The sequence below is a fragment of the Sander lucioperca genome, chromosome 12 (assembly GCF_008315115.2).
Source record: "Sander lucioperca isolate FBNREF2018 chromosome 12, SLUC_FBN_1.2, whole genome shotgun sequence".
Classification (NCBI taxonomy): domain Eukaryota; kingdom Metazoa; phylum Chordata; class Actinopteri; order Perciformes; family Percidae; genus Sander; species Sander lucioperca.
The window spans coordinates 38,425,342-38,437,891 of record NC_050184.1 but is presented as its reverse complement, the minus strand read 5'-3'; the positions used below and the strand labels follow the sequence as shown (position 1 = coordinate 38,437,891).

The 12,550-nt window shown below is 40.7% G+C and overlaps 1 protein-coding gene across 2 annotated transcripts in view; it reads left to right on the top strand.

The window, feature by feature from the left end:
* Positions 1-2,993: 2,993 nt before the first annotated feature.
* The window catches only part of LOC116039341 (adenylate cyclase type 6-like), a 32,102-nt gene continuing 22,545 nt past the window's right edge, over positions 2,994-12,550 (top strand). Inside the window, exons 1-3 of one of the 2 annotated variants that reach the window (XM_036008316.1) lie at positions 2,994-3,253; positions 5,465-5,645; positions 5,776-6,669. In XM_036008316.1, the coding sequence (XP_035864209.1) occupies positions 5,779-6,669 (891 nt within the window). In that variant the 5' untranslated portion in view covers positions 2,994-3,253; positions 5,465-5,645; positions 5,776-5,778. Of the gene's footprint in view, positions 3,254-5,464; positions 5,662-5,775; positions 6,670-12,550 lie in introns of both variants that reach the window. The other variant, XM_031284095.2, reaches the window with a different exon arrangement.

Genomic DNA, 12,550 nt, shown 5'->3' with positions numbered 1-12,550 from the left:
GTTCGGCTGCTACTCAGAGCTTCATTTGGATGTGAAGCTCCGGCGGAATCTGCTAAACTCTCTTGTTTCTGGATTCACGACATGATCAATGACTGTACATAAAGCCATAGGCACGGACAAACGGTTGGATAGATTGCAGCTTTCTTAATAAATTATGCAAGACCTACACTTTTCACACAGCCAATTCCCCGAGAATTTCTGCGGCGTTTTGTCGGATTTCTATTTTTGAATTTGAATATGTGATATCATCTCTGAGTTTGGCATCAGTTCTCTTAAATTTGTGGCAGACATTTCTATTTGTATTAGATTTTAACTAGATTCACCTTGACATAGCCTAATTAAACTAGATGCAAATGTGGCCCTTGAAGCTCAATGTTCAGGAGGATCTGTTGCTTTGCAATGGAATGACCAATTAATCTGCTGAAATTACATTACACATCGAGAAGATAATTATAGACTAGCCTATATTGTTACATAATTATCGGTCTGCGGTTCCAATGTTTCCTTTTGTTGCCCGTATGAAACGGATTGGGATGCTGTTTTCAGCGGAAGGAGACGTCTTGTGTTTGCTGGATGAAGATGTTCAGGCAGGCAGGGGTGAGATGCGGGTATTCTCGGTTTTCACTGATCCAGCACTTTGGCCCCTTACACAAGACCAATCGACCGCTCCAGTAAGGTATTATACTGCCAATGTCAAAAAGACAACAGGAAGTCATTGCACACACACACACACACACACACACACACACACACACACACACACACACACACAAAGGGGGCTCATAAAGTAGACTGGAGCACCTTTTGGGGTTGGGGTTATTTCACACTGCCCTGGATTTGAAGCAACGTGTTAGTGTTTGTGATAATCTGGGAGAAGCAGAAATAAAATTTGGCAAAATCCAGTGCAAGTAAAATGCAAAGATCCCTCTAGACACATAAAATACTCTCAAAGTTTAATTACAGAGTTAAAAATTATATCTATTCCTTTTCCCTCATTTAAAAATCCAGAATAGGCCTATGCAAATATTGTTCATTTCTACATTTCAAAAGTCTAACTACATGGCCACATGATTTCTCTTATTCACTGTATAAAGTCCATTCTTAGTGTACACCGGAGCCTTCAAGTTTCATGCTGGACCATGGTTGGCTTCCAAACAAGTTGTGCTGTCAAAAAATCATATTGGTAGGCCTATGTGTTAAACTGGGATTCAGGTAGATTTTTCTCCTTCAGCCGATGAATGTGAAAACAGCTTTCTATTGTCAAAGTGCACATACATCATTCTAAGGTAAAACATTTTTGAGTGAATGGGGGACTTACTGTAATAGGCCTTCATGCACAGAGAAGGAAGATGGCGCCGACTGCTGGTCAAACTGACAAAAGTGGCAATGCAATATAACATATATTTATTTATATATTTACACATGGACAAAGCTGTATAAATTAAAGATGGCTTTACAACTCTCAGATTGTGTGTTTATTTTTTATTTTAATGTTTATTTCTATAGGGACAAATATGTAGCACACACCACAGCATTAATAGCTAAGCTAATTTGTAATAACGTCCCTAGATGGGCCTATAAAATACATAAAACTCAACAACGAAAAACTTATGAGATAGTACAAAACACAAACTCAACAATAGGTATGTACATTAAAACGCAAAACTCATAACTCAAAAAGCAAATACAGACAAAACAATACAATACACAGACTACAATAAAGCAACATAAAACAAGAAGCATTAGATCATTCATGACTACATGAATGGACAGGACTACATCATTGTTTATTCTTTGTATTAGAATTAACTCACTATAGGCCTACTAACTATAACTGTAAACAATACTACAACATGCCACAAGTGCAATAAGTATATTTTACGCTGCTGACACTGCTTTCTGCACACACAACACACTTTGCCCACTCGACACTACCCAATTTAATTCCTGCAAGTACAATTTTCGTATTTAATTGTTTTTACTGCAAATTCCTTGTCTCTTTATTTGTGACTATTTTGCTCTCAATGCACTTTATACATGTTATTTATGTTGTCGTATATGGTATGTAGTTTTTAATTTTATTTATTCATGATTCATCATGATGTATATTATGTATTTTAGTTTTAAAAGGTTTTTCAAAGATACTTATCCATGCATCGGTTCTTGTGCTTCTGCTGCTGTGACACTTGGATTTCTCTGCATCATTAGTAAAATTAGGCTAGTGTAGTAGTAGTCTAGCATAGTGCAGTAGGCCTATACTGTAAGCCTACTATAGTTACTATAGCAAAATAAAATACTCAGTGTGTTATGCAGTGCAGTATACTGTAACAACCTACATTAACCTAATGTTTATTGTTCCCTGTGGGATCTTCCAGGGTGTGTAGCTGTTCTAAAGGGTGAAGAGTCAACACATTCTTCTGTGTCAACACCAGTGTTGCCTTAGCCTACTGGTTTACAGATTAAACTGGATCATGTGATTGGCTGCTTACTGGCTGTTTGTGCAGCCATTAAACCTGATAATATTTATTTACTGTCTTTATTGTTTCACTGTTAAAATGGTCTCCTCAAATGAATGTAAACACTGTAGTAGTTTCAGTGTGACTGCTTTGGGGGCAAATTTGCAGTGATCATTCATTTATTGTCTCCACTAGGTGCTGCTATAACGTCGTCTGAATGTGCTGCTTGAGTTTCATATTGTTTTCTGCCACTGACAGTAAAATAGAGTATGTTTCTATTCTGTGTGTTGTGTTATAATTTGGGTGACACTGTAGGTTGATGCAATAGTGAGAAAAAAAGTTTAAGAACAAATGGACGACATTGCAGCAAAGGTGTAAAAATCACAAACACGCAGGAAGAGACACACTCGTCCCACCTCTAGGGAGACTCCTGTGTTCACGAAAGCAGCTTGTGTGAGTGTGTCTATGTGTGTGTGTGTGTGTGTGTGTGTGTGTGTGTGTGTGTGTTTGTGTGTGTGTGAGAGAGAGAGAGAGAGAGAGAGAGAGAGAGAGAGAGAGAGAGAGAGAGAGAGAGAGAGAGAGAGAGAGAGAGTAGTGGAGGTCGAGGCGGTGGGAATGTACTGTACTGTAGCTTTGGCTGGGATGAGCGAAGGTTGTCCGGCCAAATTCGCAGTTTTCCCCGCTTCCAGACGGACAGACCCACATCTGAAGCGTGTGACGGCGGCTGCGTAAAGGCTGAACAAGGAGCTAAACTGGAGCTCCACTGCGGTGTTATCATGTAACGAGGATGTCCAATGGTAAGTACGCTGCCTCTCTTAAGCTTTCCCGCAGCTGTGTTGGGCAACTGCTCTGCACAATGTTAATATGTTGCGGGTCGGCTAAACTGAAACGCAGGATAAGAGGATACAGCAGTCGGAAAAATAATGCCAACAGCTGACTTGTAGCCTACTACAGTGTTTTGCTGTGACGATTGCGACGGCGTTCAGGAGCCTGAACTGTTCTGCGGGACTGTACACACTAAGCATTCATTATGCAGCCACATGCAATTCATTGCATTTTTTTTTACAACGTGAAGCCGCGACTAACAGGCAAATCAGCTGTTTGCATTTTGGCCCACAGCATTCTCATCATTTTCTTCTCGCCCATGCAGTGACCTGTTTGGAGTCTAAACATAATGACGTACACGTTTATGTTGAGGGAGACAGGCCCAGTATGTAGACCCCGTAGCTGTACATTAGTCCTGTAAGCTGGGCTGCAGTGCACATCCCTGCGATCAGGAGATCCACTGCCAAGATTGAAGTTGCCCGATGGAATGTTTTACTCCTGATAAGTTGGGAAAGGCGGTGATGTGTGTCGAGCTGCACTCTCTTCTGTAGCCTACAGACTCCAGGCTGACTTGAGGGTATCCAGTGGTACAGTGTTTCCATGTGTAGTGTGGTTTAAGAGGCTTCATTTGAACATGGAGAGCTGTCGACTTCGCCTGTAGGCTATTGGAGCGTCCTGTTATGTAATGCGCTTCGGCCGACTGCCCGCATCCAAACAGTCTGGGCCTGCACGTGTAATTGCTAAACATGTTTTTTATTTATTTTTTTTACATCAGGCCTGTGTTAGCAATGAGTGACAGGAGGGCTGCTGGTCAATATCATGTGGAGAACAAGCAATATATTGTCAGTCTATAGAAATACTGTAAGTGAAAGCATCATATCTCCTTTATTTGTAATGCATGCAGGACGGCTGACCCCAATCGGCCCATATGTGGTACAGATTATCTTAATATTCAACGGCAGATGCATGCATGTAAAATTGTATTACATAAGAGCCGCATGCTGCTGCCTGACATGTCGTAAATGTATCAAAGGTGAGGTTATTGCTGCAGGAAGCCTGTAAACTCGGAGCAGAAGGTGAACTGGTCATATTTTTGCATTATCCCAGACTGGGTCATATTCTAAATCGATAAAATGAAATATAAAGATTGTAGCGCTAGTATAATAGTTGGGTTATTTATTACTAGATTATATTAGAATTAAAGCTGTCCAAGAAAAGGTTTTCCAAGCACGAACACTTTTCTAATCTTTATTAAAATTATGTATTTTAGACACAATACAGACCCACTGTTTATCTGAACAACCATTTCAATTAAATTTTTTTTTTGTGGTATTGGTTGAGCAACTCATATAACAAGCTGCTGGTGATTGTAAACATGGCCATGAGTGAAGTTCTTGTGCGCTCTTACCACTGTTAGTCTCAGCTCAGTCCGCCTGGCAGAGATTTGCTTATTAAGTTTAGAGGTTAGCAGTGTCCTTGACATGTGCTGCCAGAAACCAGCTATAGTGAGTCATCAAAGCTAATGGGGGAAGCATGGACAATTTAATCTGAACTGGAGAGCTCTTGATCTCTGATGGTGCCCACTCAGTAGGCCTTTGTTGTCAAATAGAGCACACCCATTCTTGCCCACTCAAGATGTCAGGGGCAGATTGCAGTGATAGAACATAGCAAAGTGCTATCCACCAAGAAGAGTTAAGTCTCCTCCAAAAGCCCCCTATGGTAAATCCAGAAATCAGTGGAGAGTTTGTTGAAATTGGACTGTGTTTAACATTATGGTTTGATGGCAAAATTGACTAGTGGCAACCACTGCATGAGGAAATAATTGGAGGAGATTTTGTTGTCACAAGCCAGTGTTTTGTAAACACAACAGCAAATCATTTTCATGGAAATGCTGTCTCAGGCTGGTGGGTGAAGTTGACGAGGGAGAGTGGAACGGACAAGCCATTTGCTAGATATTATTTCTTGTCTCCGCTATTGATTGTCAAACTTTCTGCCAGAGAATCATAGACAAAGACATGCACATGCAAACCTAAATAAACACAGTAACCCCAACAACAGATGTGATGTGACAAATGTGTGATTCCTTGATGTGTATATATCCGTAATGATCTTGACCCTCGGGTGATATTTCCTCAGGCGGCGTTAGCTCAACAACATTATGTGTATTTGTGTGTTTTACCCAGGAAAACAGGTGGTCTATAGAGGCACTTGGTGGTGTATAGGGCTGATACACTGACTGTTTCTACAAAGAGGACAGCTCAAACACAGACACACTTCTGATGCCTCGGGCCAGTCTGAGCTCATGGTGTGTGCTTGCTGGGATAAACTAGTGGCCTGGCCAAAGAGTGCAGTGTTGCTACACACAATAAAGCCCACACAGGTAAGATTATCCTCATCTCTCTATGCCATTATCTCTTAAATTGATTAAACTCAACTTTGTTTTTTGTGAAGTTTTCCTGTGTGTATGTTCTCTTAACGTCAACGTGTTTTGTTTAGGATGTCGTGGGCCAGAGACCTCTTTGTAAGCAGAGTGGATGAGCGAAAGACAGCATGGGGAGAGCGCAATGGCAAAAAGAGGAAGGACAGCTCGTCGCTGTGCAACCCACACTACATGAGCTGCCTGAGGGACCATGAGGACCTGGAGCTCCCTAATGTGGCGCCCCAGCATTACCATTGTGGAGCAGGCACCAGTGGGGGCAACTTTGGCTTGCGCTGTGGCTGGCAGGAGGACCACTATGGGAAGAGGATGGGTGGGGGTGATCTAGGTCTAAAGGCTGTGGACCTGGGCTTTGAAGATGGCGAGCTGAAGGGCAGAAAAGAGGAGGAATTAGGGGAATTAGCAGAGGGTGGCTGCAAGGCGATGACTGCAGCAGACTGCTGGATGCGGGTTATGTGGGTTTTCCAATCTAAGAAATTTCAGTCCGCCAAGCTGGAGCGTCTGTACCAGCGCTACTTCTTCAGGCTCAACCAGAGCTCTTTGACCATGCTCATGGGGGTGCTGGTGGTGGTGTGTGGGGTCATGCTGGCCTTCCACTGCATCAACACGACCCCTCATGTGGCCTACGTCTCAGTACTGTCTGTGGCCATGGCTCTCTTCCTGGCCATGATGGTGGTGTGCAACCGCAACGGCTTCCACCAGGACTACATGTGGATTGTGAGCTACCTAGTGATCGGGGTGCTGATTGTAGTGCAGGTTTTTGGGGTGCTGATGGTGTACCCTCCCAGTGCCTCAGAGGGCATCTGGTGGACGGTCTTCTTCATCTACATTATCTACACGCTGCTGCCAGTCAGAATGAGAGCTGCTGTGGTTAGTGGAGCTGTGCTGTCCACCATACACCTAGTGACTGCCTGGCAGCTCAACCAAGAGTACAAGTTCATTTTCAAACAGGTAAGCAGAAATAACGCAGAGCAATAGATTCGGTCTGAAAAAAATAATGGAGGGAGATATTTGCTTGTGTCTGTTAGGTGTGTACATTTCCTTTTATATTGTGATCGTGATTGTGATATACAGTGATCAACATCTGTCTAGTGATTAGAGCTCACACGATTAATATGCAAATATTTTGGTAACCAATTATCGTTTTCAAGCAAACATTTGCAGGTATGTGAGTTTAAATGTGACTATTGCTTTTTGTATTTCACTTAATTGTAAACTGAATGAATAAGAAAGAAATATAAAAATGTCACCTTGGGCTCTTGGAAATTGTGGTGTGATCTTTCACATATTTCTGACATTTTATAGACAAAATTACAAATCTATTATTCAAGAAAAAAAGACACTTAATCAATGACGAAAATAATCGTGACTTGCAGCCCTGATAGGGATATTGTACATTTTCTGGAAATTCTGTTGATAATGTACAGTATTTACAGATTAAACTAGACAGGCGCTTAGAGAATACAGACCTCCGCCAAGGCATGCCCTATCTTACAATGTTAATGCAGTGTGAATTTTCCCAGTTGGGAACTCATTTTTCCGATTATTCTGACACCACATGAATGCAGCACAAATGCCCTATCTCGCAATGTTAACAAAAGCGAAAAAGGATTTGTGTATCCACCCCGTAATTTGGATCCGTTCCAAAATTTAAGGTTTTTTTTTTGTGGCCCATGAAACACCCTTCTATCAAGTTTAATGAAAATTGGACCAGTAGTTTCTCCGTAATCCTGCTGAAAGACAAACAAACAAATAAACGGACAAACCTAACCAAAAACATAACCTCCTTGGCGGAGGTAATAATACATGAAGATGGCTGTTCTTGTACATTAAACATCGGACAGAGCTTCATTATATTGATCCAGAAAATCCAATATTGCCATTAAGTGTTCCTGCTCATTGATTTGCAACATTGCCAACAATGGTCTCATACAACTAGTAGTGAAATAACTAAGCACCTTTTAGTCATTCTTAACACTTACCACCTAAGGATAGGTTCACATGTTTTCAAGTATGTCTTAATAAAATACTCACAATCAAATATTCAGTAGAATATGCTGTAATAGTTCTTCTTGTCCATACTGGTTGCTTCTTGAAGCAATTTCAATGTAAGTGGTGGAAGATAAAAGCTTTGTGAAAAATATACAAAGTTCAGTCAAAGTTATGCAAATATTCAACAAGAGTTAGACAAATCAATTGGGAATCTTCCAAACTTAGGGTCTTTTTAGTACAAAATTCCCATTACAATTTTACACTAAAGAGACTAATGCTGACTTGTTATGTCCGACTGCTGAAGCCTCTTATCAGTTTTGGCTAAACGCAATGCATTTTTATAAATCGAGGACTGTGGATTTTGTTCAACATCACACTGAAGTCACATCAACATCAACATCAACATCAAACTAATTTACTGTACATTTGGACATGTGAGTATTGTTTTAAGACAGACTTGAAAAACTGTGAATCAATCCAAAAAAAAAAAACATGCTCGTAAACTCTCTTTTTGTACCTTAGTTGCTGCTATACAACCATCTCTGAAAATGACAGTGAACATTTATATTCATGAGAAAACAAGACACATGTCTCAGACCCGTGCTCGGCAGGGCCCACTATTATCACCATACAATTGAGCACAATGTTGTTACTGTATTCACAAGTGGAAACGCCCTACTTTCTCTTCCCATCAATATAGGACAAACATTGTACAGACTCCTCAACCACTTTTCCATGTCAAAGGTGCCGTACTAAAAGTAGATGGTGCTTTAGATCTCTGCAGTTTTTCAAATGAGATTTTTAATGAGCCTATGTTTTGTGCTGTAGGGCAGCTATTGGCAACTCTGTTGGGGTTTGTGGAAGGTCATCTGGGTTGAATGAGCCCGTTTAGCTGCATTGTGGAGGAATATCATGATAATGTAGCATGGTGCCATTCAGGCCGCAATTCCCTAAAACAAGGAGACTATTGTAGTCAAATGAAACAGGGTGGGGTGGGATCCTCGGATTGTGCAATGAATTTGATGGAAAACAGGATGATCACTTAGAAAAAAATAAAAACAGAACTAGACATTTACTGCATAATGGCTTCCACTACTCCCATAACATTGGAAGACTTTCTTCATTAGTTTTGTCTCTTTAATATTTTTGTGATATAAGATCCTCACTAATGTTCTTATAATGTGCAGTGTGTTTGTGGTAATAAGATTTACACTGTATCAGATTATATTATTAAATTGTTCAAAAACTATTCATGAATCTACTAAACCTCCAAAATAGAAGTAACAAATGACCTTTTGTAGGACCACAACTATGTTTACAATTATTTGATTATTCCATGATATGTCAGAAAAGAGTAAAACAAATGTTTCCAAGTGCTTGTTTAAAAAAACTTTAAAAAGTTAAAGTTTAAAAAATATAAAACAAAGAAAAGGCGCAAACCATGATATTTTAGAGACTGGAACCCGAGAATGTTTGGTATTCTTTCTTGACAGAATGATGTCTTCATCGTTTTTTTTGTTTTTTTTGTTGATAATTTTTCTATTGATCTAGTATTAAATAATAAACTAATAATTTTAGCACCAAACCTTTCAAATCTAGTTTTTTGACTGTTGTCCAGTCATGCTCATTGATACAATAGGCCATTTACACAGGAGACATTTTGAAATGTCACAGTAGGAGAAGCACAATTTAAATAATCAAAACCAATGATGGCTGAATTCCATTTAGCTGCTTCAGTTTCAGGGTTCTGGTATTGTGCATACTGGCTTACTGTCACACTGTTATGGCTTACTGGAACACTTAAATAGAATGAAGCCATTGTTAATGTTTTTATTTTATGTTACACCTGTGACCCCCCTTCTATGGCTATGAAAAAGGGTTATTCACCTTTATATTCATGTATCCCACAATTTTCCTGCCATTTAATTGCTACCACAGATCAACCTGTCGGTAAAAGCTGTGTAGTGTAGAGTATGTTTTTTCAGTGGGGAATGTTAGTGTCCCATAATGGCATACATGCTGTTTCAGAGGCCTTTTCACCCTAACAAGAATGAAAGAATCATGTCACAAACTTAAATACATGATTTTCTTTCCTGTTTGAAGTGGTTATGTTTGAAGGCAATGCCACAAAATAACTCCAAAATCACACATGGGTTAAACTCTGCAAATCTCTAGAGAGATGTGATTGGTTTTCTCTACCAACTATCACTATTAAGCAACCAGATGAATATGGAGCCACTCTGAATAAGGCAATATTGACATAACTCCACTGGTCCAGTGAGCTTGTGTGTTAAGTACTTATGCCTCAGATTAGACAGTGTGACTACAGGCACATTGGTCTGTTGCCTCTATGTACTCCAGCCCTGGTTGGTTGCATTGGTCTTCTGATGATGGATTGCTGCCCTGCCTGCAGGCTTGGACCCCCAACACAGTACGTTCCAGTTCTCTAAATAATTATTGATGGGCCATGGGCCTCGCACTGTTCGGCTAGAGGGTTTCTCTCTCTCTCTCTCTCTCTGTCTCTCTCTCTCTCTCTCTCTCTCTCTCTCTCTCTCTCTCTCTCTCTCTCTCTCTCTCTCTCTCTCTCTCTCTGTGTGTCTCTCTCTCTCTCTCTCTCTCTCTCTCTTGGACTCATAGGTTTTTAATAGAGATTGAGGAAAGGATGTCCGGTTTGCTTGGGGTTGTTTAATGCTGTCATCAGCCATATCAAACTCATGTGTACACATAAATCTTTTAAAGAGGAATTTCCAGGCGATTTTCACCCTCAAGAGCAGCACAGTGTATCGTGTAGTCAGCTCTCCGACTCAACAGGTGTCTGGCTTCAAGCTACTAGTTTTGTGAATACAGAAGGACTCCATTCAGTCTGTCACACCCTCTGTATCAGACACGTGAGCTCACACAAACTCTGTGGTTCCTGGTATCACATGGCCAGACTGTGATCTGGGAAAGCTGGTTTGTTCTTCTGGGACCTCATCATCCTCCAGCCGTTTCTGTGTCCCAGACTTGTTTTTTCCTTTATTTGTATTTTCCCTGCGGAGATGTTGATGTAGGTTCAGAGCTGAGAAGATGTGAGACCGATGATGGCAAGGACAAAAGGGGTCTTTGTAAGGGACCTCCACGATGAAGCAGGGGAGGCATGGGGGGGGGGTTACAGTGGTGACAAGGGGACGGCCACAGATGTGTGAAATAATGCCTTGCTGACGCACCCAGCTGTAAAAGAGCTGCCAGTCTCTTCTCTCTTTCCACTTTTCTCCCACTTTTTCTCTGAGTCATAATTCCATTTTCACAAAATCTCCCTCAGATTGAGTGGCCTTTTATTTCTCAACGGGCTGAGATTGAGCTCACGCTACTCATGGGGATTGTTTCCATAGATCTCCATGTTTCCCCGCTCTGCTCTGAAGGGCCTCCTCTGACAACTACAGAGAGATGAAGCTGCGCTCAGGAAGTAGAACGTTTAACTGCTGTTTTCACTTCGAAGTGCCGCCACTATCCTTCAGGAGGGACCTAATTCATTCTCACAGATGGCGTCTGGTTAGAATGAATTTTTTTTACTTAGACAAGAGTGACTAGGGCTGCACTCAAGTCCTGACACTTATTTCCTCAGTGGTAGCTACCACCCTGAATACACACCTCCGGTGGAAAGATATCAAACTTTCATGACTACGTAGCTTGTAGTATTGTGCAAGAATATTTCATTTCTATGATAAACATTTTTCTCAAATTGAATTGGCTGTAGGTTGTTGGAAAGTTATAGTCCAAAACTAATACTTTTCATGAATAGTCATTCTATATGATTAGTTTAATATTTATTCTTAAATCCTCTTCTCATTGCAAAGGAGGATTTCACTCAAAAACCAAAGAAATCTATCTAGTTTAGAGCAACAGGTTATAATCTATACAATTTTACTTTTAAATAACTTCATCTGTCTTCATTTCACTCACATAATTACTTTTTTCCATCAAATTATTGTAAAGTGCAAGACACTTTACTGACTGCTAAGTGAGTCAAGTTGTTGGAAACTCTATATGGATATTAAGTCCCTCCAGTGCAACTTGTCCACAGAAGGGTCATTCATTATTTCCTCGTTTTCACTTCTGCTTACTGGGATTTGGCATGCTTCGTCCCTTTAACTGCATTTGGTTTAAAAAGTCTACTGTGAGTTTCTCTGACAGCTGACGTTAATTCAGCTGTTTTACTTCTAAGTTTTGACAGTTGGTCGACCAGCAGCCTTTTGATTGTTTGCATTGTTCTACTTTTGTTCAGTCACCTGAGTTATGGCTTCATCTAGTGGCGCCAAGCACTCAGACTCTGGCTGTAACTCAGACACGTACGAGCCAGTACACTCACGCACACACATAATATGGTCCAAAACAGATTCATTTGGCCCTCAGAGAGTGCTTCCCTGTGAGACACCACATGTCCCTCGTGTTTTTATTATGTCACTCTCTCTTGTGGGAAGAGAGGTTTTGCTTTGATATATGTATTTCCGTGAGTTAAGTATGAACAGCTGTGTGTCCATACGCCTATATGTCTTAAGGGGGATTATGTGACTTACCGTGTCATTGTTTAGTTCTAAGAATTTATAACCAGCCTGCGTGCAATATGTCATACATGGATTATCAAGGAGCTACACTGAATTTGTTCTTTTGTGTCTAGCAGGATATATTTGGATAACCAAATCCCAAATGAAGTCCTTTGAAGAGTGAGCTATTGACAGGCAGGTCAAGAAGAGAGTGAAGTCTCGAATCTAGTCTGCTTTTGTTATTGTGTGCTGATCTGGCAATAGAGGAAAAACCTGTTCCTCTGGCAGATTGTTATGGGGTCAACAAATGTGGGACT